This window comes from Ruditapes philippinarum, unplaced genomic scaffold (genome assembly GCF_026571515.1).
Source record: "Ruditapes philippinarum isolate M1 unplaced genomic scaffold, ASM2657151v2 ctg331_1_1_1_1, whole genome shotgun sequence".
NCBI lineage: Eukaryota > Metazoa > Mollusca > Bivalvia > Venerida > Veneridae > Ruditapes > Ruditapes philippinarum.
The window spans coordinates 157,348-185,190 of NW_026855427.1; the positions used below are offsets into that span (position 1 = coordinate 157,348).

At 36.9% G+C, this 27,843-nt stretch overlaps 1 protein-coding gene across 1 annotated transcript in view; it reads left to right on the forward strand.

The window, feature by feature from the left end:
* Nucleotides 1–1,592: 1,592 nt before the first annotated feature.
* Nucleotides 1,593–27,843, forward strand: part of LOC132743289 (protein Wnt-1-like) — a 64,968-nt gene continuing 38,717 nt past the window's right edge. The window contains exon 1 of the mRNA XM_060731826.1: nt 1,593–1,826. Coding sequence (XP_060587809.1) covers nt 1,738–1,826 — 89 coding nt within the window. The 5' untranslated portion in view covers nt 1,593–1,737. The remainder of the gene's footprint in view (nt 1,827–27,843) is intronic.

The following is a 27,843-nucleotide window of genomic DNA, read 5'->3' on the forward strand; positions in this document are numbered from 1 at the left end:
TCCGTCAAAAGTGTTTTGTAGTTAGTTCACCAATCATATGTGAAGATTTGAATAAATTGATAACGTAACGAAACATTTTAAATTACATAAGAAATGTTGATATTTGATCGAGATTTCCTATACAAGTTAATTAGCTCTTATTAAGCATTAAGAAAAATTGATGGCTTTTGGTGATTTGTGACTTGCTATAATTGCGGGGTATTTTCTTAAAGTAACATTTTGTTTGTTTTGAAAACAGGATTTATCATCACGTTGGCAAGAAATAGGACCTGGTGCTACGTATTTGTCTGGAATTTTTACGTGTGTCTAGATGCCCAAGGCGGGAAAGATTCTATTCGCACTTTCTAACCTTCCATTTACAAAGGGATTTTCGAAATAATCAAAACGGCAGGGTTGTGCCAATTAATAAACAATCCCTGTTAATTAAACGTGTATTCTAGAGAGCAATTATAAATCGAGCAAAACCGTTCTTCGTGTTTGTATATAAGTATTTTTTTGAGAAATCCAGCGATTTTGGAGTACCCAGTTAAATGAAGTAGATCAATCGATTGTATGTAATTGAACGGCTATCGAAGCTTTTCTCGTGCCAATAGATGATCTGAACCATTTAAATATACGTGGCCAGTTTTTGACTATAATTGAATTATTGGTGTCAGATACAACTTTGCGTGTCATCGGACAAGCATTTAATTACGGCGTTTATACTGAAGAAAGATGCCTTCTGAAGGATTGATAACTGGATAAAAGAGAGGGAGTTAATAGCCAAAGTGTTAAACTTAAAAAGGATTTTTTAAGCGTTTAACTAAATGATATTTAAATGGAAACTTTATTTAAACGATTTACGCACGCAAACATAAGACAAATCTGTAAACTATAAAGAATGTCAATTATGTATTTTACGGTTTAGAAAAAAAGAAGAAAATAACTGAAGTAATATTGAGTTAATTTTGAATGAATGGTGCATGGAAAAATAAAAGACTAACTTCCATACATCAAAGGGTTTAAGAACGTTCAATGAAAACTTAAGTGATTTAAAAACGGGTATACCAACACAGACGAAAATTGCGAATTTTAAAAACCACAATAAAAAGAAATCGTCGCTTAACATCGATATTTCACCATCTGGGTATTTCATAAAAAATGTTTATTAAACATACTTAACAACTTTATAACTATTTCTCATAGTTGTGAAGCATTTTCATTAGTGTTTATGAAATGTCATACAAATATGAGGTAACGTGTAAGAAATGCAAATTATATAAATAAAAAAACAACAAGCAAAACAGAATGTTTATGTAAGCATCATTAAACAGAATTTATTGTTATAAATGGACACGTATTAAGAGGGTTGTATAAAAAGAATTGATTGACAATTTAAACAAGGCATTAGTGAAGCAACTTGAGCTGCTGTTGGACTGTTTACAAATGATTAAGGAGCGCCACCTTTCGAAATATCTTCATTAAGTTTTCTCAGAAGTGTCCGAGCGAATGAAAGTGATAGTGCTACTCGGTTTTCCGTGTTGTTCACTGAAATAAGGACATATCGTAATAAGCAATACAAAGTTAATTGTCAAATAATTCTGATAAAGATTGTGATTACTAAATTCTTTGTCGGGAAATATATATTTTTCTGCAACGAATTTCGGACGTGAAATATACGTTTTACGTAACGAGCTAAATGTTAATGAAAAGACAATTTTGTGACAGTGTTAAGAAAAAGTACGAACAATTAGGAACATGAAATTTGTACCCTGGTGCTTATTGGTACTTTTGTTGTTCCAAATTACGACAGGGAAGAAGCGACGTCACAAGGGAACGCAGTGGTGGTAAGTATTGACGTCATAAAATATTATCCAGACGCTTTGATTATAGTAAAATATGGATTAAATATTAAATTATTTCTTGATCAAAATATAAAAGTAAAGCAGATGTGTTTTAGAAGTTAATTCTATTAACAATTAACAGATAGTTGAATAATATTTTTGAAATTGAAATAAGTTAAGTTTCAATGTGATAGCTAGTTATTATTGAAGATATGTACGCTTTTAAAATACACATGATTATAACTGAAAAGGGAAATTTGTAAGCTTTGAGTATTTTTGGAAAGTAAAATGTATTGTTTTTTCTGATAGAGTAAACCGAAATGAGTTAGAAATCTGAGATGCTTATTAGTTTTTGTAATTATAGTTTTCATTCAGTTATATGTACTAAAATAACATTTTTTAAGGATTAAAACATTCACATAATGTATATATTTTGATAAAAATGTATGCCAAAAACTTTCAATTTCTCTATGAATTTTAAATGTCTATGATTCAATCTATTATCAATTATTTCTTAAACTGTATCGTGTCCATTTAGAGAAAATACCTAAACAGCCGGTTGTGTACAAACTTAGTTAGAAAAAATGACAATATTTGGGTGGTGAGAAAATACTGTATTTACGTACACCTTTCAGTGTGTCAAAACCCCGGGAGCACTTTGCTATTTGTAGATAAACAAATAACTGCCACTTTAATCACATCACCTACGATCAGATACCATGTCTGTATTGAAATATTTGACTTGACCAGGCTCCAGAGATAAAAAATTATATTTTCAGTTAATATCACATGTGATATTTACATCTGTTAGATATAGTATAAGTGTATCTATAAATTATTTAATGACAATAACACATTGCGACCCCCAAAAGCCAATATCATTTACATTATTAACGAATGAGTACAATTTAATTCAATATATGGTATATCAGAAAAGTTTTTTTATAATTTTGTTAAAGAGGAGATACATTTACATTTTTGATGTATTAAATTAAACTGAAACGACATGTTTCAAATTGCATATCACTTTAAAAATCCAAATTGTTACACTTAGAGTATTTCTATAATAGAAAATGAATGTGATGTACTTACATACATATATACAAACGTTTCATTTACATTTTAAAATGGATCATTTTTCAAAATATTTGATTTAAATGAAGACAAATGTTCAACAAAGTTTGTGTCTGATTTCAACAAAAAGTGTAATGCACGCGGTAGATATATGGGCTCCTTTTTCACTATTTTTTCATGACAGCGACATATATTTAGAAATTAAACAAAACGTTACTGGGTGATCTAAATTAGAGGTAACAATGTTGAAGGTTTGAGCTAGAGAAGTCATAAATTAATGGCATATTTATATTCTGTTTTCCAATTAATTAAAGGTGATCTTTACAATGAAGAATTAACATCATATTCTAGTATATAATTATCTTCCCTTTTTTTCTTCGTTATTCAATCATTTACTTATGAACATCCTGGGGGACATTATATAGAGAATTTAAAATCACATTGTCATAATGCAAAACATAACGCGCCTATTTCCTGGTCGGTATGTAGTTTTAGTACAGTTTTGTTAGTTTTAATTTATAATTTAATATCATATTAATACCTAGGGTATAATAATATAGGTACATGCCAATAAAATGAATTATCACCATTAAAAGCATCCTGTCGGAAAAATACGTTGTTGGTGGGTATTTACTGTAACATTAAATATGATCATAAGTTATGACATAAATAAGTCTACAAATAAGAGTAAAAATCTGACTACACAAAGGTCAATATTTGATTGTGTTTAACAAAACTATTGCATATTTTGATATATTGAAACATTAACTTTGTTGAATGATATATAAACTTGAAACTTACTAACCAGATAACTGATTTATACAAACAATATTTAGCCAAAATAAAAATGATTATTTTAATAAAATAATAGATCGAAAAGCTATATTCAATATCGCACAAGAAAATAAATGATAAAATTGTGATTTTATTCCTGGACTTAACATATTGGTATACACAATATTTGGGAAAAATGGGTTATATACCAATTCATATTCACAAACTGAGGAACCTTTAAAAACAAAAAAATAATGAATATTTAATATTGCATGTCTCAAAACAATGAAATTTCTGTTATATGGATAAATTGATTAATAAATTTCATAATAATATTACTAATAAGCTGTTGCAAGCAATCATTTTATGGTTTATATTAATGGTCTGTATTACTCAACCGACATGTTTGTAACTAAAATCAATTAAAACTGATCAAAACCGACATAAATAAGCTAATTATTTCCCCTAGGACATCAAATAGAAACAACCCTTTTTATATTTTCCTGGGCGTCTGCAGACAAATTTGAAAATAAGTATAAAAATATTTATCATTGTCTAGATATTCAGAATGCTTGTAATTAAATTAAACATAATACAAATTAAAAAATGATGTTTTACAAAGTACAAAAGGTAAGAAAAAAATATAGAGTAAAAATACAAGACGTATATTTATTACAATTAGGGGGGAATCGAAATATGTCCCTGGAAACTTTTAATAGTCAAAGGCCAAAAGTATGTTGTAAATCATTAAAAAAATGACAATTCTTTCACTATCATTTTCAAAGTTTAAGCAAAAGCGTTGCCTTTTATAACAACAGATTGATTATATAAGATAATTATATTTCTACTAACAAAGCATTATTAACTACGAGCTTGCGTGTACATTCCTGTATAAGGGACAGTTTATTTGTCATATGCGATTAGTAGCAGTATGGAATTTCATTAGCTGATAAATTTATATGATAAAACGTATGCTCCCTGTCAAATTTTGAGGGTTAAAGTCTCAATTTGCGGGCTAGTTGATATTTCATTATCTATTTTGATAGCGTTGTTAAAAGATTAAATGCTTAAAACTTGAAAAATTGTAATTATTGTGTCCGTGGTTTTGAATTAAGTATTTCATAATAAAATAGTTTAATAATATTCCATTTCGTTTCTAATATTTTTTAAAAATTATTGTGATTTGTAAATTATTACAATGTTACTCAATTATTTTCTATATTCACATTAGTTTAAATTTTTATATAACTAATAATAATAATACTGGATGAAATTATTAAAGAACTTTTAATAATGCGAATCTCAAGATTTAAAATTAGGTAAAAGAATAGTGCTATGACTAGATTCATGATAAGTATCATCCGTATAAGCTAGTTGTCCATGTTTTACTCATTTTTCTATGTTATTTGTAACTTCATAATTCGTTCACTTAACAACTGCATATTTGTTCAAAAATTTAGCGTTAGTGCATTAATAAACAATGAAAAAAATATTAAATATATTATTAACTGAAATATATTTAAACTAAGCATCTTAAATCAAATTATTATAATGCGGTTGTATCATGCATAGAACAGTTTTTAATACTTTTTTTAAAGTCATCGGTTTTTTATTGACACAAGCAAACTTTAACCTTACAGGATTCCATGTGTGAGAATTCCAAATTAAGACATAAAACCGCAAAAATATCTAACCCAAAGATCAAACCGCAGTGACATATAAAAACGTAAAACACCTTAATTAATTTATCGCGATAGCTTAAGACAAAAACGATATGTCACTTAACTACGATACGATCGCATTAACTTATCCATTGCTTTATAGTATATAACCCATAGGAGTTTAAATCCACCGGGTAATGGGCAACTCGCACGCGACAATTGGTTCAATTCCAGAATATTAATACAATCGTAATAATCAGTTTTTACAAATACTATACATTGAAATGCCTTTCATTTATCAATAAATTTAATTGTGCGCATTGTCTATGAAACGAACAATTCTTAGAGAATTTTATATCCAATATTAATTAATTATATATGATCAAAGTTATAAGAAAAATACTTTAAGTTACAGAAAAAAAATCAAACCAAGTTACGAAATCTAAAAATGATGTGATTTGTTTAAAGAGACACATTGACTCCTAGATATGCTCATACACAAATTATTAAAATAAAAATAGAATTAATAATTCAATATAACACTTTAGGTTCAAAATATTGTAACTTAAAAAAACCCTTGGTTTGAACATCAATAAAATCGCATTCTTTCGTTGCATATTTTAGGGTCTTTTGTGGTTAGGTATTGATAGTACATGTAATGGATGACATGGCAAATTGACCATAAAATCAAAAGCTTGACCACAAGATCTTAAATGATACAATGTCCGAAATAACCGCCTAGAACACCATGATCGAAATAACCACCTAGCACACATGATCGAAAAGAGAAACAAAATTTAAACTGACTGATAAAATTGGAGTGTTTCTTAAGGCAAATCAACCGTTAATTCATTAATACTATGTTCGACCTTTAACTAAAAATTATCTTTAACTAAAAAATAAAGTTGCGATGGACAAAATAAATTAAATTTGTGTCACCTTTTTGTATTTCATTCAATTATATTTATAGATTATCTTTAATTTGCTCTTTTTAAATTTAAAACAGGCAATATATTTCTCATGTGTCAATGCTGGATGTTGATGGAACTACATCTTATATTGACAAAAATAACATCTAAGTTAATGTAACCCGCAACAATCTTCCATACAAGATCTTTCATCAACTTTAATTATTATTCTATAACAAATATCAATACAAAATTTTCAACAAAATATTGTAAGTTATTTTTTTCCAATATCTATAAATATTAACATGAACATTTGATTCTGAAATTGTTCAAAATTTCTCTTTCTAATTACGAGTAGCCCCTTCTTTATATCCTTTCGAAATATAGCCCTTTCTAAATATAGCCATTTTTAAATATAGCCTATTCTAAATATAGTCCTTTATTAATAAAGCAACGTTCCCTTGATGATTTCCTTTTGGATATTTTCTTAAGATGAATATTGCGTGGTATCTAAATTGCTTTATAACGAAGATGTACTTTCGTGCAGTCAATACAATCATCCGAATAAGCCTTTTACACTTAAGATCAGTTATGGAATAATGTTCCTATCATATATGACAGTTTTCTCGTGCAGCCGGACAATATATTGCTATATAATCGAGTCTACAAATTACATAAAACAAACGCACTCATTAAAACAACATTTGATAGAAGATCATGGCCTCCTATAGAAAAAAATGTTTTATTTAACAATAGATAAGATGGAAAAAATGCGGCTTATGCACTCGGTAAGGCAATAAGTCAATATTGTTTCATATTTAATAACTAACTTTACTGCTACAGTTTGTTAATGAGTGTACTCTACACGTTCCCGCATAGTATGAAACAATTTAGACTGATAATAATTACTACCAAATCAAAGGGCGATCAGAAGATTGCTACAGACGAAATGTCGACATATACTGACATTATATGCCCTATAGTTTATAATAGTAATGTACCCCTGCACGCAAATTTCATGAACAAAATTTCATAACATGGTGTCGAACATGATTCAGCGGGTCTAGTAAGTAAAAACACAATCAGTTAGAATATCATGAATAAAATAAAGAGAGAGAAAAAACTAAGTGTCTCAATTGTGATTATTAAACTGGAACCAGTAAACGTATGGGAAACAAAGTTTATAAAGGCAATTTCTTATGAAGTTTTGCCGTCAGGAGGGTCTTGGAAATTGGCTTCTAACTACCTTCATACGAAAGAAATTAAATACATTGATAGCAAACATTCCAGTCAAAAGAAACTTAAAACAGAAGCCCGGGAAAACAAGGAGGAAAATTGCCGCCTGTTATGCACAAGACGTGATAACTCGTGCATTAGAGCACTTTCATTTACTTGATTATGAGCGTTTGTACCTGAGTGTACCACATGAGTTAAAATATTATAAAGAAAATTTCGCCGACAATACAAGCATATCATTTAACAAAAGCAAGCATCTTTTGACTGTGAGTCTTCCGGAAATACGTTCCTAAGAAACAGTTACAATGGAAACATAAAAAAGCAATGATGAAAGAACACAGGAACGAAATAATTACCATGCCAATGAATATTACTAAAGTATTTTCTTTATTACAACTTTGGAAAAATGTGTAAATAGCTGCTAAGAATAGAAATTCATTAAAAATATAATTTACGTAATATAAATTTTAAGACAAGGCCGTGTCGAATACCAAAGAGAGTACATTTTTGAAAGCAATGACAACAAAATTAGTGAATGAATATGGCATATTGTACTTGTTTATGGAAACAAAAACTACAGTATTACAATTTCTCTTACATCCCGTAATCACCGATTTAAGCAATGACAGATTTGTTTTCTTTAGAAAGAATAGTTCAAAATTCAGCATCACAAGTTTTACTTTATGATTGAACAGCAAATTAAGGCTTATGGTAAAGACGCTATATTGTCAAGTATAAATGCTGAAATGTTTGTTAGAGGAGCACACATAGATATGTTAGAAAGAAAATAAAAAAGATGGTTTGATGATAGAACAGAAAGAATTTGTTGATATCTCAGCATCCAAAATATACAATCAAAACTCGTATGTTATTTATCTATTTATGTTTTGTGTTCGGATAGGTACTATTATTTGTATGTGAGAAGTAAGCAGTTAACAGTGAGCTAAGCAAAAAGGCATTGCAATTTATATAGGGAAATCAATGATCTGCTGCTATGCTCAGCTTGGTAAGCAATCTAGCGGGGCATTCCAAAATATAGTGCGAAAAATGCTCTGCTCCTATGCTCAGCTGGGTAAACAATCTAGAGGGGCATTCAAAAATATAGTGCAAAAAATGTTCTGCTGGTATGCTCAGCTGGGTAAGCAATCTAGCGGGGCATTCCAAAATATAGTGCGAAAAATGCTCTGCTCCTATGCTCAGCTGGGTAAACAATCTAGCGAGGCATTCCAAAATATAGTGCGAAAACAGCTCTGCTGGTATGCTCAGCTGGGTAAGCAATCTAGCAGGGCATTCCAAAATATAGTGCGAAAAATGCTCTGCTGGTATGCTCAGCTGGGTAAGCAACCTAGCGGGGCATTCCAAAATATAGTGCGAAAAATGCTCTGCTGGTATGCTCAGCTGGGTAAGCAATCTAGCAGGGCATTCCAAAATATAGTGCGAAAAATGCTCTGCTGGTATGCTCAGCTGGATAAACAATCTAGCGAGGCATTCCAAAATAAAGTGCGAAATATGCTCTGCTGGTATGCTCAGCTGGGTAAGCAATCTAGCGGGGCATTCCAAAATATAGTGCGAAAAATGCTCTGCTGCTATGCTCAGCTGGGTAAGCAACCTAGCGGGCCATTCCAAAATAAAGTGCGAAAAATGCTCTGCTGCTATGCTCAGCTGGATAAGCAACTAGCGAGGCATTCAAATTAAATGATCTGCTGTTATGCTGCAGCTGGGTAAGCAATCTAGCGGGGCATTCCAAAATATAGTGCGAAAAATGCTCTGCTGGTATGCTCAGCTGGGTAAGCAATCTAGCGAGGCATTCCAAAATATAGTGCGAAAAAGTGCTCTGCTGGTATGCTCAGCTGGCAAAGCAATGTAGCGGGGCATTCCAAAATATAGTGCGAAAAAATGTCTGCTGGTATGCTCAGCTGGGTAAGCAAACTAGCAAGAGCATTCAAATTAATGATCTCTGCTGTTATGCTCAGCTGGGTAAGCAATCTAGCGGGGCATTCCAAAATATAGTGCGAAAAATGCTCTGCTGGTATGCTCAGCTGGGTAAACAATCTAGCGGGGCATTCCAAAATATAGTGCGAAAAATGCTCTGCTGGTATGCTCAGCTGGGTAAGCAATCTAGCGGGGCATTCCAAAATATAGTGCGAAAAATGCTCTGCTGGTATGCTCAGCTGGGTAAACAATCTAGCGGGGCATTCCAAAATATAGTGCGAAAAATGCTCTGCTGGTATGCTCAGCTGGGTAAGCAATCTAGCGGGGCATTCCAAAATATAGTGCGAAAAGTGCTCTGCTGGTATGCTCAGCTGGCTAAGCAATGAAGCGGGGCATTCCAAAATACAGTGCGAAAAATGCTCTTCTGGTATGCTCAGCTGGGTAAGCAATCTAGCGGGGCATTCCAAAATATAGTGCGAAAAATGCTCTGATGGTATGCTCAGCTGGCTAAGTAGTCTAGCGGGTCATTCTTATATATAGTGAAAAAAATTATAAAATTGCTCTCCGTAATGCCGAGCTCGCAGAGCAATCTAACTGGGCATTGCAAAATAAATTGTATCATTGCACTGCTGGAATGCTCAGCTGGCTAAGCAATCTAGCGGGGCATTCTTATATATAATGTAAAAACTATAAAATTGCTCTACTGTAATGTTGACCTGGCAGAGCAATCGAGCCGTGCATTCCAAAATAAAGTGTTAAAATGCTCTGCTGGTATGCTCAGTTGCCTAAGCAATGTAGCGAGGCATTCTTCTATATATAGTGTAAAAACAATACAATTGCTGTCCGTAATGCCGAGCTAGCAGCTCAATCGAACTTGGCGTTACAAAATAAAGTGTATCATTGCACAGCTGGAATGCTAAGCTGGCTAAGCAATCTAGCGTGGCATTCTTATTTATAGTGTAAATGCTAAAAAAAATGCTCTACTGTAATGTCGACCTGGCAGAGCAATCGAGCGGTGCATTCCAAAAAAAAAGTGTTTAAATGCTCTGCTGGTATGCTCAGTTGGCTAAGCAATGTAAAAGGGCGAAAAATGCTCTGCTGGTATGCTCAGCTGGGTAAGCAATCTAGCGGGGCATTCCAAAATATAGTGCGGAAAATGCTCTGCTGGTATGCTCAGCTGGGTAAGCAAACTAGCGTGGCATTTCAAAATATAGTGCGAAAAATGCTCTGCTAGTGTGCTCAGCTGGGTAAGCAAACTAGCGGGGCATTCCAAAATATAGTGCAAAAAATGCCCTGCTGGTAGGCTCATCTTGTTAAGCAATCTGGCTGGGCATGCCAAAATATAGTGCGAAAAAGCTCTGCTGGTATGCTCAGCTGGTTAAGCAATCTAGCAGGGCATTCTTCTATATAGTGTAAAAACTATAAAATTGCTCTCCGTAATGCCGAGCTGGCAGAGCAATCTAGCGGGGCATTGTTACATATAGTGTAAAAACTATAAAATTGCTCTCTGTAATGCCGAGCTGGCAGAGCAATCTAAAGGGGCATTACAAAAAAAAGTGTATCATTGCACTGCTGGAATGCTCAGCTGGCTAAGCAATCTAGCGGGGCATTCACATATATAGTGTAAAAACTATACAATTGCTCTACTGTTATGCCAACCTGGCAGAGCAATCTAACGGGGCATTCCAAAATATAGTGCAAAAAATGCTCTGCTGGTATGCTCAGCTGGGTAAGCAAACTAGCGGGGCATTTCAAAATATAGTGCGAAAAATGCTCTGCTGGTATGCTCAGCTGGGTAAGCAAATTAGTGGCACATTCCAAAAAATAGTGCAAAAAATGATCTGCTGGAATGCTCATCTGGCTAAGCAATCTGGCTGACCATGCCAAAATATAGTGCGAAAAAAGCTCTGCTGGTATGCTCAGCTGTCTAAGCATCTAGCGGGGCATTCCAAGATATAGTGCGAAAAATGCTCTGCTGGTATGCTCAGCTGGCTAATCAATCTAGCGGCTCATTCTTATATATAGTGTAAAAAACAATAATATTTCTCTCCTTAATGCCGAGCTAGCAGATCAATCTAAGGGGGCATTGCAAAATAAAGTGTATCATTACTCTGCTGGAATGCTCAGCTGGTTAAGCAATCTAGCGGGGCATCCTTATATAAAGTGTTAAAACTTTAAAATTGCTCTCCTGTAATGCCGAGCTGGCAGAGCAGTCTAACGAGGCATTACAAAATAAAGTGTATCAGTACTCTGCTGGAATGTTAATCTGGCTAAGCAATCTAGCGGGGCATTCCAAAATATAGTGCAAAAATGCCCTGCTGGTATGCTCATTTTGTTAAGCAATCTGGCTGGGCATGCCAAAATAAAGTGCGAAAAAGCTCTGCTGGCATGCTCAGCTGGCTAAGCAATCTAGCGGGGCATTCTTCTATATAGTGTAAAAACTATAAAATTGCTCTCCGTAATGCCGAGCTGGCAGTGCAATTTAACGGGGCATTACAAAATAAAGTGTATCAATGCTCTGCTGGAATGCTCAGCTGGCTTAGCAAACTAGAGGGGCATTCTTACATATAGTGTAAAAACTATAAAATTTCTCTCCTTAATGCCAAGCTAGCAGATCAATCTAAGGGGGCATTACAAAATAAAGTGTATCTTTGCACTGCTGGAATGCTAAGTTGGGTAAGAAATCTAGCGGGGCATTCTCATATAAAGTGTAAAAAATATAAAATTGCTCTACTATAATGCTGAGCTGGCTCGGAAATCTAACAGGGCATTACAAAATAAGATGTATCAGTGCTCTGCTGGAATGCTCAGCTGGTTAAGCAATCTAGCGGGGCATCCTTAAATATAGTGTGCTAAAAATTGCTCTGCTGTAATGCTCAGCTGGGCAGAGCAATCTAGCGGGCATTACAAAATAAAGTGTAAAAATGCTCTGCTGGAATGCTCAGCTGGCTAAGCAATCTAACGGGGCATTCAAATATATAGTGCAAACTAAAAATTGCTCTTTGTATGCCGAGCTGGCAGAAGCAATCTAACGGGCATTACAAATATAGTGGAAATTGCACTGCTGGAATGCTCAGCTGGCTAAGCAATCTAGCGGTGCATTTTATTATATAGTGTAAAAATATAAAATTGCTCTTCTGTAATGCCGAGCTGCAGAGCAATCTAAAGGGACATTCCAAAAATATAGTGTAAAAATGTCTGCCTGTATGCCAGCTGGCTAAGCAATCTAGCGGGCATTCCAAATTATAGTGTAAAAATGCTCTGCTGTAATGCTCAGCTGGCTAAGCAATCTAGCGGGGCATTCAAAATATAGTGTAAAAACTATACAATGCTCTGCTGGATGCTCAGCTGGCTAAGCAATCTAACGGGGCATTCAAAATATAGTGCAAAAAATGCTCTGCTGGTATGCTCAGCTGGGTAAGCAATCTAGCGGGGCATTCAAAATATAGTGCGAAAAATGCTCTGCTGGTATGCTCAGCTGGCTAAGCAATCTAGCGGGCACATTCCAAAAAATAGTAAAAATGCTCTGCTGGAATGCTCAGCTGGCTAAGCAATCTAGCTGGGCATCCAAAATATAGTGCAAAAAATGCTCTGCTGGTATGCTCAGCTGTCTAAGCAATCTAGCAGCGCATGCCAAAATATAGTGCGAAAAATGCTCTGCTGGTATGCTCAGCTGGCTAAGCAATCTAGCGGGGCATTTTAATATATAGTGTAAAAACTATAAAATTGCTCTCCGTAATGCCGAGCTAGCAGAGCAATCTAACGGGGCATTACAAAATAAATGTGTATCAATGTCCTGCTGGAATGCTCAGCTGGCTAAGCAATCTAGCGGGGCATTCTAATATATAGTGTTAAAAATGTAAAATTGCTCTTCGTATGCTGAGCTGGCAGAGCAATCTAACAGGGCATTACAATATAAGGTGTATCAGTGCACTGCTGGAATGCTCAGCTGGTTAAGCAATCTAGCGGGGCATTTTTATAAATAGTGTAAAAACTATAAAATTGCTCTACTGTAAAGCCGAGCTAGCAGAGCAATCTAACGGGGCATTACAAAATAAATGCGAAAAATGCTCTGCTAGTATGCTCAGCTGGCTAAGCAATCTAGCGGGGCATTCTTCTATATAGTGTAAAAACTATAAAATTGCTCTCCGTAATGCCGAGCTGGCAGTGCAATTTAACGGGGCATTACAAAATAAAGTGTATCAATGCTCTGCTGGAATGCTCAGCTGGCTTAAGCAACTAGAGGGGCATTCTTACATATAGTGTAAAAACTATAAAATTTCTCTCCTTAATGCCAAGCTAGCAGATCAATCTAAGGGGGCATTACAAAATAAAGTGTATCTTTGCACTGCTGGAATGCTAAGCTGGGTAAGCAATCTAGCGGGCATTCTCATATAAAGTGTAAAAAATATAATGCTCTACTGTAATGCTGAGCTGGCTCGGAAATCTAACAGGGCATTACAAAATAAGATGTATCAGTGCTCTGCTGGAATGCTCAGCTGGCTAAGCAATCTAACAGGACATTGATATATATATAGTGTAAAAACTATAAAATTGCTCTCCGTAATGGCGAGCTGGCAAAGCAATCTAACGGGCCATTACAAAATAAAGTGTATCAATGCTCTGCTGGAATGCTAAGCTGGCTAAGCAATCTAACGGAGCATTCTAATAAATAGTGTTACAACTATAAAATTGCTCTCTTGTATTGCCGAGCTGGCAGAGCAATCTAACAGGGCATTACAAAATGGTGTGTCATTGCACTGCTGGAACGCTCAGCTGGCTAAGCAATCTAGCGGTGCATTTTTATGTATAGTGTAAATAATATAAAATTGCTCCTCTGTTATGCCGAGCTGACAGAGCAATCTAAAGGGGCATTCCACAAATATAGTGTAAAAATGTTTTGCCGGTATGATCAGCTGGCTAAGCAATCTAGCGGGACATCCCAATTATAGTGTAAAAATGCTCTCCGTAATGCCGAGCTGGCCTAGCAATCTAAAGAGGCATTGCAAAATAAAGCGTATCAATGCTCTGCTGGAATGCTCAGCTGGCTAAGCAATATACCTCGGCATTCTTATATATAGTGTAAAAATGCTCTGCTGGTATGCACAGCTGGGTAAGCAATCTGGCTGGTCATTCTTATATATAGTGTAAAAATGCTCTGCCGGTATGCTCAGCTGGCTAAGCAATCTAGCGAGGCATTCTAAAATTTACTGTAAAAATGTTCTGCTAAGCTGGCTAAGCAATCTAGCCAGGCATTTTTATATAAATGTATAGTTTAAAAATGCTCTGCTGGAATGCTCATCTGGCTAAGCAATTTAGCGGAACATCCCAAATATAGTGTAAAAATGCTCTTCTAGTACGCTCAGCTGGCTAAGCAATCTAGCGGGGCATTCTTAATTATAGTGTAAAAACTATAAAATTGTTTTCCTTTAATGCCGAGCTGGCAGAGCAATCTAACGGGGCATTACAAAATAAGGTGTATCAATGCACTGCTGGAATGCTAAGCTGGCTAAGCAATCTAGCTAGGAATTTTTATATAAATGTATAGTGTAAAAATGCTCTGCTGGAATGCTCAGCTGGCTAAGCAATCTAGCAGGGCATTCTAATATATAGTGTAAAAACTATAAAATTGCTATCATGTAATGCCGAGCTGGCAGAACAATCTAACGGGGCAATACAAAATAAAGTGTATCATTGCACTGCTGGAATGCTAAGCTGGCTAAGCAATCTAGCGGGGCATTCTAATATATAGTGTAAAAACTATAAAATTGCTCTTCTGTTATGCCGAGCTGGCAGAGCAATCTAACGGGGCATTAGAAAATAAAGTGTATCAATGCTCTGCTGGAATGCTCAGCTGGTAAAGCAATCTAGCTGGGCATTCTTATATATAGTATAAAAAACTATAAAATTGCTCTCCTGTAATGCCGAGCTGGCAGAGCAATCGAGCGGGACATTCCAGAATATAGTGTAAAAATGCTCTGCTGGTGTGCTCAGCTGGCTAAGCAATCTAGCGAGGCATTCTAAAATTTACTGTAAAATGCTCTGCTAAGCTGGCTAAGCAATCTAACTGGGCATTTTTTATATAGCTGTATAGTGTAAAAACGCTCTGCTGGAATGCTCAGTTGGCTAAGCAATCTAGCGGAGCATTCTAATATATAGTGTAAAAACTATTAAATTGCTCTACTGTAATGTCGAGCTGGCAGAGCAATGTAACTGGGCATTATAAAATAAAGTGAATCATTGTGCTGCTGGATTGCTCAGAGGGCGGAGCAATCTAGCGGGGCATTCTTATATATAGTAAAACTAAAAAACTGCTTTTCTCTAATGCCGAGCTGGCAGAGCAATCGAGCGGGGCATTCCAAAAATATAGTGAAAAAATGCTCTACTTGTATGCTCAGCTGGCTAAGCAATCTAGCGGAACATCCCAAATATAGTGTTAAAATGCTTAGCTAGTATGCTCAGCTGGCTAAGCAATCTAGCAGGGCATTCTAAAATATAGTGTTAAATGCTCTGCTCAGCTGGCTAAGTAATCTACCTCGGCATTCTTATATATAGTGTAAAAATGCTCTGCTGGTATGCACAGCTGGCTAAGCAATCTGACTGGTCATTCTTATATATAGTGTAAAAATTCTCTGCTGGTATGCTCAGCTGGCTAAGCAATCTAGCGGGGCATTCTTATATTTAATGTAAAAACCATAAAATTGCTTTCCGTAATTCCGAGCTTGCAGAATAATCTAACGGGCATTACAGAGTAAATGGTATCAATGCACTGCTGGAATGATAAGCTGGCTAAGCAATCTAGCGGGGCATTCTTATATATAGTTTAAAAACTATGAAATTGTTTTACTGTAATATCGAGCTGGCAGAGCAATCTAACGGGGCATTACAAAATAAAGTGTATCAATGCACTGCTGGAATAATCAGCTGGCTAAGCAATCTAGCGGGGCATTCTAATATATAGCGTAAAAACTATGAAAAAATTGCTCTCTGTAATGCCAAGCTGGAAGAGCAATCTAATGGGGCATTACAAAATAAAGTGTATCAATGCACTGCTGGAATGCTAAGCTGGCTAAGCAATCTAGCGGAGCATTCTTATGTATAGTGTAAAAACTATAAAATTGCTCTACTGTTATGTCGAGCTGGCAGAGCAATGTAACGGGGCATTACAAAATAAAGTGTAGCATTGTACTGCTGGAATGCTCAGCTGGCTAAGCAATCTAGCAAGGCATTCTGATATATAGTGTAAAAAATATAAAATTGATCTCCTGTAATGCCGAGCTGCCAGAACAATTGAATGGGGCATTCCAAAAATATAGTGTAAAAATGCTCTGCTGGTATGCTCATCTGGCTAAGCAATTTAGCGGAACATCCCAAATATAGTGTAAAAATGCTCTTCTAGTACGCTCAGCTGGCTAAGCAATCTAACGGGGCCTTCTTATTTATAGTGTACAAACTATAAAATTGTTTTCCTTTAATGCCGAGCTAGCAGAGCAATCTAACGGGGCATTACAAAATAAGGTGTATGAATGCACTGCTGAAATGCTCAGCTGACAAAGTAATTAAGAGGGAAATTCCTAAATATAGAGTAAAATGCTCTGCTGGAATGCTTAGCTAGAAGAGCAATCTAGCAGAGCATTTTGCTCTGCTGGAATGCGGAAATATATATTGAAAATGCTCTAAAAGATTGCTCAGCTGGCTAGGCAATACAGCGGGACATTCTTAAAGTATAAAATTACTCTGCAGTAATGCCAAGCTGGCAGGGCAGTCTAGCGGAACATTCCAAAATATAGTGCTAAATGCTCTGCTGAAATGCTGAGCTGGCTCGGCAATCTAGCAGGGCATTCCTTAATTAAGTGCAAGAATTGCTCTGCTGCAATGCTCAGCTTTCTAAAATACAGTATAATATTGCTCTGCTGAAATGCCGAGCTGGCAGAGCAGTCTAGCAGGACATCAAAAATAAAGTTTAATATTGCTCTTCTGAAATGCCGAGCTGTCAGAGCAGTCTAGCAGGACATCTAAAATATAGTATATTGCTCTGCTGAAATGCCGAGCCGACAGAGCAGTCTAGCAGGACATCTAAAATATAGTATGATATTGCTTTGCTGAAATGCCAAGCTGGCAGAGCAGTCTAGCAGGACATCTAAAACATAGTATAATATTGCTCTGCTAAAATGCCAAGCTGGCAGAGCAGTCTAGCAGGACATTCCAAGATAGTATAAATGCTCTGCTGGAATGCTGAGCTGGCTAGGCATTCTAGCAGGGCATTCCTTAATATAGTGTAAAATTGCTCTGCTGGAATGCAAAGCTGGTTTAGCAATATGGCAGGGCATTCCTAAATATAGTGCAATAATTGCTCTGTTGCAGTGCTCAGCTGGCAGAGCAATCCAGTAGAGCATAACTAAATACGGTGCGAAAATTATCAAATGAAATGCTCAGCAGAGAGAGCAATCTAGCAGAGTATTCTGAAATAAAAGAGTATACTGTCACTGATTTTTGGGCAATAGAGACTTACAGGAATATTTGTGCCAACGCTGATGATCACATTTTTGTTTGGTCTGCAATTTATTCTTGGACAATCGCAGACTTTCAAGAACTTTTGGTGCCAATAAAATCATGACTATTTTTATTTCTAGGGACCATCCAGAGTCCAAATATTTGGTCTGCGTCTGATTATGAGATACTCGCAGACTTTCAGGAATTGTCAGTGCCAATGGAGATAATTGTATTATACCTTAAGGGACCATCCAGAGTCCATTTCTTTTGTCTGCGACTGATTATGAGACACTCGCAGATTTTAAGGAATTGTCAGTGCCAATGGAGATAATGATATTTTTGACATCTAGGGACCATCAAGACTCCATTTCTTTTGTCTGCGACTGATTATGAGACACTCATATAATGGAGATAATGGTATCTAGAGACCATCCAGAGTCCATTCAGGAATTTTCGGTGGCAGCTGAGATACTGCTATATTTTACTTCTAGGGACCCTCCTTAGTCCATTTCATTGGTCTGTGACTGATTCTGAGCACTTGTAGACTTTCAGTAATTTTTGGTGTCAATGCTTATTATGACATTGATAACATCAGTTGACCCTCCAGAGTCCATTTTCTATCTGCAGCTAATTATGGGATACTCACAGACTTTCATGAATTTCGGTGCTTATGGAGGTAATGACATTTTTGACATCGTAAAACCTTCCTGAGTCAAGTTTTTTGATCTGCAACTGATTCTTGGATACTTGCAGACTTTCAGGATTTTTTGGTACCAATGGATATAATTACATTTTTTATTTGGAGTGACCATCTAGATTCCATTCTTTGGTCTTCGACTGATTCTGGAACACTTGCAGATTTTCAAGATTATATCATGCCAATTGAGATCATGATATTTTGAAATTCTAGGGGCTCTCCAAAGTCCATTTCGTTAGTCTGCGACTCACTCTTGGGCACTCACAGACTTGCAGAAATGTTGGTGCCATTTCAGATAAATCCATATTTGACTTATTCGGACTCTCGAGAGTCTATTTCTTTGGTCTGTGACTTATTCTTGGGAACTCGCAGACGTTCAGGAATTTTTGCACGCTTAGCTTTCTAGAAACATTTTGTAACAATACTTTTAAGAATCCTCTGCAAAATCGCTTGAACATTTCTAAGCATAAAGCAATAACTGCCCTGCTGAAATGCTCAGCTGGCTAAGCAATCTAGTAGGGCCACCCTAAATATAGCATAAAAATGCTTTGCTGAAATGTAGAGCTGATAGATCAATATAGCGGGAATTCTAAATACAGTGTTATAAATGTTTTGCTGGAATGCCAAGCTGCCAGAGCAATCAGCAGGGAATTCCTGAGTATAGAGTTAAAAGAGCTGTGATGAAATGCTCAGCCAGCAAAATAAACCTTATATTGGCAATTCAGCTGAGTATTTCTTAATAAAGTATAAAATATTAACTGCTGGAATGCTTAGCCGGCAGAGCAATATATCGGGGCATTTCATAATATAGTGTAAATATTCTCTGCTGGAATGTGCATCTAGCTAAAAAATGGTTCAAATCTAGCAGGGCATTCTTACCTATAGTGAAATAAATGCTTAGCTAGTATGCCGAGCTGGCTAATCAATCATTGGGAGCATTCCTCAATATAGAATCAAACATGATCTGCTCTAATGGTTAGCCTGCTCAGAAAACTAAGATTCTTAATTATAGTATAGAAATGCTAAACCGGAAAACCTAGTTGACAGAGCAAACTTAATGATTGGTATTCTCAATTTGAAGTGCACATAACGATGTTTTGCGGCATATTATGTTTACTATATTGCTTTGGATAATTTAGTGCTCTGCTTGAATGCTGCTTTGGCCGAGCAAATTTGGGGGACTTCTTAATGTATAGCGTAATATTTATGTAAGTGAATTTTGTAAGATAAAGGAAAATATGCTGTCTTCACTGACTATAATGATGGGAAGATAATGCAATCAATTCCACAAAGGGATTACATAATTTGATTGACTATGAAATATCAACCATTGAGATTGATTAAAAGGTTCTTTTAAAATATGAAGTTACTCATGGTTGTAAAATAAAGATAATGCCTAAACTAAAGACTGGAAAATTAAGATGAGACTAGAATTAAATTTTTAATGTTTATTTGTAGATTTGATGCTGTTTTCCTTACTCTGCTACAAGCACATATAAAATAATATGATTTTGACTAATATTTTAATGTTATCATCTTGATCTCTAATAAGAGGGCCATGACAGCCCTAATATCGCTCACCTGAATATGAATCAATGACAAGAAACAAGTTATATGGTAATCTATGAATGAAAACACAAATAAAATCTAAATCTTAAACTGATATCACATATTAGTATCTGAAATATTGCATGTATAAAAAATTTTCTGATCGCAATTTCTAAGATCGAGAAAACAACAGTTCCATATGTTGTCACTGTTTGCAATACAAAATAAAAAAATCCTTATGCAATACTGGATAGAAGGGAAATGGGAAGGGTTTTAATACAAACAAGTGCAATCATCGCAAATTGTTGTGATTCTTTTGAAATGAACTGAGCTTTGCCAGGACTCTACCTGGATCAACCGTAGCTCCATCGTCATCCACCAGGGCTCTGCCGGCATCCTCCGGGGCTCTGCCGGCATTCACCGGAGCTCTACCGTAGCTCTACGGTCTATATCATACCCCGGATCATCCCCGGTTTGTGCCGGCAGAGCTACGGTGCTTCCCCGGTGTAACCCTGGTCAGTCCCGGCAGAGCTAAGGATGAATCCGGCAAAGCTATACTTCCCGGATCATCCCGGGCCACCCCGGTGATATTAAATATTTAATTCCATCCGGGTCGAATGCCGGGTGTTCCCGGATCATCCAGGTCTTTGCCGGCAGAGTTATGGATGTACCCGGTTGTTCCCGGTCATACCCCGGTTGTTCCCGGATCACCCCGGACGTCTACCGGGGCTCTGCCGGGATGTCAGTGAGACGGTAGCTTTAAGTCAAGACACATTATGAGGACCTTGTATTCACAGTTGTTATGGTGTCTCTGTCATATTTCCAAACAAATATTTTTCAAATGCTACAGCTGAAACTGTAAACCTGCTAATGGTGTCACACATTCTATCATGCAACCAGTAAAGATCAGAGCCAGCGTAATTATCCTTTAAAACATTTTGAAATCTAAAAAATTTTGAATGATTTTGCTAAAATTGAAGATCTTAATTTTATAATATCAATTGGGGTAAGGATTAAATGCCCAGCAGCTGAAAGGGTGGCTAAACCTTACTTTTTATTTTGAAATACATGTACATGTGTCTAAGATAGCATTTATACCATTCTATAGAATAGCATATAAATTTATAATTTAAACCATCAAAAATATATAATTTTAGCTTATCCCTTAATATATTTCTAAATAAAGTGGTATATGCTATATTATTCTCTATTGAGGACATTCATTCTCTTCAAACTTATCACTGATTATTCTTACATTCATTTTTTCATCATTTAAAAATGACTTGCACTTATTTTATAATCTTGATTTAGAAGTAATGTTTTATTTTATAAAATTATCAAATCTTACAAAAAAGATATGAGTTTGAGATACTTCCGTTTTGCACAAAGAAAATAATAAAATTTGCTCAAAATTTGTGCGGAAAACAGTTGTAACTTGAGATACTACCCTTTTGCACAAAAAATATATAACAAATTATCAAAATTTTATTTGTAAAACGGTTGTAACTTGAACTTATTCAAATATCTTTTTTCAAAAATAATTTGCTTCTTTTTATTATTTTGTTTCTAATTCCTTAACTAAAATGTATATATTTTCCTAAAATAAAACATTTTTATTCATTAACAAAAATTTTAAAAAGTTTTTTCATGCTCCTTTAAAATTTGCTTAAATTGAGTTACAACTGTTTTGCGCTAAGCCCGCGGTAAGTCAAAAATGACATTATCTCCATTGGCACCAAATATTCCTGAAAGTCTGCAAAAGCCTAAGAATCAGTCGCAGACACATGAAATGGACTCTTGACGATCCATAGAAGCCAAAAATATCATTATATCCGTTGGTACCAAAAATTCCTGAAAGTCTGCGAATGCCTCAGATCTGTCGCAGACCAATGAAATGGACACTCGAGGGTCGTTGGAAGTCAAAAATGTCATTATCTGCATTGGTACAAAAAATTCCTGAAAGTCTTCGAGTGACCAAATTCAGTCGCAAACCAAACATGCTTCATAGCAATGTTATTTGAAATGTTATCAGCTCCATTGGCACCAAATATTCCTAAAAGTCTACAGGTGCCAAAGAAGCATTTGCCGACCAATGAAGTTTCTAAAAGTCGAAAATGTCATGATCTCAATTGGCAAAAAAGAAATTCTGAAGGTATGCGAATGTCCAAGAATAAGTCGCACACAAGAAAACGTACTCTGGAGGGTCATTACAAGTCTGCATTCATGAAAGTCTCGGAGTGCCCAAAAATTGGTCGTAGTATGCACTATATTTAACAATGTTCAGCTAGATTGCCTAGCCAGGTGAAAATTTTAGCTGAGAATTTTACACTATGTTAAGGAATGTTTAGCCAGATAAGCAATCCAGCATACCGTGTTTACACCTTATTTCAGAATGCTCTGCAAGATTGCTCTGCCAGCTCGGCATTTCATGAGAGCAATTTTATAGTTTTTACACTCTAAATAAGAATGCTCCGCTAGTTTGCTTATCAAGCTGAGCATTCCAGCGGTGCATCGATACTCTTTATTTTGTAATGCCCCGTTAGATTGCTCTGCCACCTGCTCGGCATAACGAAGAGCAATTTTATAGTTTTTACACTATATATAAAAAAGCCCAGCTAGATTGCTTAGCTAGCTGAGCATTCCAGCAGAGCATTGATACACTTTATTTTGTAATGCACTGTTAGATTGCTCTGCCAGGTCGGCATAACGGAGAGCAATTTAATACTTTTTACACTATATATATCAGAATGCCCCGCTAGATTGCCTATCAAGCTGAGCATTCCAGCGGTGCATCGATACTCTTTATTTTGTAATGCCCCGTTAGATTGCTCTGCCACCTGCTCGGCATAACGAAGAGCAATTTTATAGTTTTTACACTATATATAAAAAAGCCCAGCTAGATTGCTTAGCTAGCTGAGCATACCAGCAGAGCATTTATACACTATATATAAGAATACCCAGCTCGATTGCTGAGCCAGCTGAGCATACCAGCAGAGCATTTTTACATTTTATTTTGGATGCCCCGCTAGATTTCTCTGCCAGCTCGGCATTAAGGAAAGCAATTTTATATGTTTTACACTATATATAAGAATGGCCCGCTAGATTGCTTAGCCAGCTGAGCATACCAGCAGAGCATTTTTACACTAAATGTAAAAATGCCCATCTAGATTGCTTAGCCAGCTGAGCGTATCAGCAAAGAATTTAAACACTATGTATAAGAATGCTCAGCTTGATCCAGCAGAGCATTTTTACACTATATTTCAGAATGCCCCGCTAGATTGCTTAACCAGGTCAGCATACTAGCAGAGCATATTTACATTATATTTTGGAATTCCCCGCTCGATTGCTTAGCCAGTTGAGCATACTAGCAAAGCATTTTAACACTATGATTTGTAATGCCCCGCTCGATTGCTCTGCCATCTCGGCATCACAGGAGAGCAATTTTATAGTTTTTATAGTATAAATAAGAATGCCCCGCTAGATTGCTTAACCAGCTGAGCATTCCAGCAATGCATTGATACACAATATATAAGAATGCCCAGCTTGATTGCTTAGCCAGCTGAACATACCAACAAAGCATTTTTACACTATGTATAAGAATGCCCAGCTAGATTGTTGAGCCAGCTGAGCATGCCAGCAGAGCACTTTTACAATATACTTTAGAATGCCCCGCTTGATTGCTCTGCCAGCTTGGCATTACGGAGAGCAATTTTATAGCTTTTACACTATATAAAAGAATGCCGCGCTAGATTGCTTAACCAGCTGAGCATTCCAGCAGTGCATTGATATACCTTATTTTTGTAATGCCTTGTTAGATTGATCTGCTAGCTCGGCATTACGGAGAGCAATTGTATAGTTTTTACACTATATATATGAATGCCCCGCTATATTGCTTAGCCAACTGAGCATACCAGCAGAGCATTTTAACACTTTACTTTGGAATGCACCGCTCGATTGCTCTGCCAGGTCGACATTACAGTAGAGCAATTTTATAGTTTTTACACTATATATAAGAATGCCCCGCTAGATTGCTTAGCCAGCTGAGCATTCCAGCATTGCAATGATACAATTTATTTTGCAATGCCCAGTTAGATGGCTCTGCGAGCTCGGCATTACGGAGAGCAATTTTATATTTTTTACACTTTATATGAGAATGCCCCGCTAGATTGCTTAGCCAGCTTAGCATTCCAGCAGTGCAATGATACACTTTATTTTGTAACGCCCTGTTAGATTTCCCTGCCAGCTCGGCATTACAGAAGAGCAATTTTATATTTTTACACTTTATATGAGAATGCCCCGCTAGATTGCTTAGCCAGCTTAGCATTCCAGCAGTGCAATGATACACTTTATTTTGTAATGCCCCCTTAGATTGATCTGCTAGCTCGGCATTAAGGAGAGAAATTTTATAGTTTTTACACTATATGTTAGAATGCCCCGCTAGATTGCTAAGCCAGCTGAGCATTCCAGCAGAGCATTGATACACTTTATTTTGTAATGCCCCGTTAAATAGCACTGCCAGCTCGGCATTACGGAGAGCAATTTTATAGTTTTTACACTATATGTTAGAATGCCCCGCTAGATTGCTAAGCCAGCTTAGCATTCCAGCAGAGCATTGATACACTTTATTTTGTAATGGCCCGTAAGATTGCTCTGCCAGCTCGTCATTACGGAGGGCAATTTTTTTAGCTTTTACACTATAAATAAGAATGCCCCGCTAGATTGTTTACCCAGCTAAGCATTCCAGCAGTGCAATGATACACTTTATTTTGTAACGCCCAGTTCGATTGATCTACTAGCTCGGCATTACGGACAGCAATTGTATAGTTTTTACACTATATATATGAATGCCCCGCTACATTGCTTAGCCAACTGAGCATACCAGCAGAGCATTTTAACACTTTATTTTGGAATGCACCGCTCGATTGCTCTGCTAGGTCGACATTACAGTAGAGCCATTTTATAGTTTTTACACTATTTATCAGAATGCCCCGCTAGATTGCTTAGCCAGCTGAGCATTCCAGCAGTGCAATGATACAATTTATTTTGCAATGCCCAGTTAGATGGCTCTACGAGCTCAGCATTACGGGGAGCATTTTTTTAATTTTTACACTATATATAAGAATGCCCCGCTAGACTGCTTAGCCAGCTAAGCATACCAGCAGAGCATTTTTCGCACTATATTTTGGAATGCCCCGCTAGATTGCTTACCCAGCTGAGCATAGCAGCAGAGCATTTTTCGCACTATATTTTGGAATGCCCCGCTACATTGCTTAGCCAGCTGAGAATACCAGCAGAGCATTTTAACACTTTATTTTGGAATGCACCGCTCGATTGCTCTGCCAGGTCGACATTACAGTAGAGCACTTTTTTAGTTTTTACACTATTTATAAGAATGCCCCGCTAGATTGCTTAGCCAGCTGAGCATTCCAGCAGTGCATTTTTCGCACTATATTTTGGAATGCCCCGCTACATTGCTTTGCCAGCTGAGCTGGATACCAGCAGAGCATTTTTCGCACTATATTTTGGAATGCCCCGCTACATTGCTTTGCCAGCTGAGCATACAGCAGAGCATTTTGCACTATATTTTGGAATGCCCGCTAGATTGCTTACCCAGCTGAGCAAAGCAAAAGCACTTTTTCGCACTATATTTTGGAATGCCCCGCTACATTGCTTACCCAGCTGAGCATCCAGCAGAGCATTTTTCGCACTATATTTTGGAATGCCCCGCTAGATTGCTTACCCAGCTGAGCATACCAGCAGAGCATTTTTCGCACTATATTTTGGAATGCTCCGCTAGATTGCTTACCCAGCTGAGCATACCAGCAGAGCATTTTTCGCACTATATTTTGGAATGCCCCGCTAGATTGTTTACCCAGCTGAGCATACCAGCAGAGCATTTTTCGCACTATATTTTGGAATGCCCCGCTAGATTGCTTAGCCAACTGAGCATACCAGCAGAGCATTTTAACACTTTATTTTGGAATGCACCGCTCAATTGCTCTGCCAGGTCGACATTACAGTAGAGCACTTTTTTAGTTTTTACACTATTTATAAGAATGCCCCGCTAGATTGCTTAGCCATCTGAGCATTCGAGCAGTGCATTTTTCGCACTTTATTTTGGAATGCCCCGCTACATTGCTTTGCCAGCTGAGCACACCAGCAGAGCCTTTTTCGCACTATATTTTGCAATGTCCCGCTACAATTGCTTTGCCAGCTGAGCATACCAGCAGAGCACTTTTCGCACTATATTTTGGAATGTCCCGCTAGATTGCTTACCCAGCTGAGCAAAGCAAAAGAGCACTTTTTGCACTATATTTTGGAATGCCCCGCTACATTGCTTACCCAGCTGAGCATGCCAGCAGAGCATTTTTCGCACTATATTTTGGAATGCCCCGCTAGATTGCTTACCCAGCTGAACATACCAGCAGAGCATTTTTCGCACTATATTTTGGAATGCCCGCTAGATTGTTTACACAGCTGAGCATACCAGCAGAGCATTTTTCGCACTATATTTTGGAATGCCCCGCTAGATTGCTTACCCAGCTGAGCATAACAGCAGATCATTAATTTGAATGCCCCGCTAGTTTGCTTATCCAGCTTACCATACCAGCAGAGCATTTTTCGCACTATATTTTGGAATGCCCCGCTAGATTGCTTACCCAGCTGAGCATAGCAGCAGAGCATTTTTCGCACTATATTTTGGAATGCCCCGCTAGATTGTTTACCCAGCTGAGCATACCAGCAGAGCATTTTTCGCACTATATTTTGGAATGCGCCGCTAGATTGTTTACCCAGCTGAGCATACCAGCAGAGCATTTTTCGCACTATATTTTGGAATGCTCCGCTAGATTGCTTACCCAGCTGAGAATAGCAGCAAAGCATTTTTCGCACTATATTTTGGAATGCCTCGCTAGATTGCTTACCCAGCTGAGCATACCAGCAGAGCATTTTTCGCACTATATTTTGGAATGCCCCGCTAGATTGTTTGCCCAGCTGAGCATAGCAGCAGAGCATTTTTCGCACTATATTTTGGAATGCCCCGCTAGATTGCTTACCCAGCTGAGCATACCAGCAGAGCATTTTTCGCACTATATTTTGGAATGCCCCGCTAGATTGCTTACCCAGCTGATCATAACAGCAGATCAATAATTTGAATGCTCCGCTAGTTTGCTTATCCAGCTTAGCATACCAGCAGAGCATTTTTCGCACTATATTTTGGAATGCCCCGCTAGTTTGCTTACCCAGCTGAACATACCAGCAGAGCAGCACTATATTTTGGAATGCCCGTAGATTGCTTACCCAGCTGATCATAACAGCAGATCAATAATTTGAATGCTCCGCTAGTTTGCTTATCCAGCTTAGCATACCAGCAGAGCATTTTTCGCACTATATTTTGGAATGCCCCGCTAGATTGCTTACCCAGCTGAACATACCAGCAGAGCATTTTTCGCACTATATTTTGGAATGCCCCGCTAGATATTTACCCAGCTAAGCATACCAGCAGAGCATTTTTCGCAGTATATTTTGGAAATTCCCGCTACATTGCTTATCCAGCTGAGCATACCAGCAGAGCACTTTTCGCACTATATTTTGGAATGCCGTACTACATTGCTTAGCCAGCTGAGCATACCAGCAGAGCATTTTTCGCACTATATTTTGGAATGCCCCGCTAGATTGTTTACCCAGCTGAGCATACC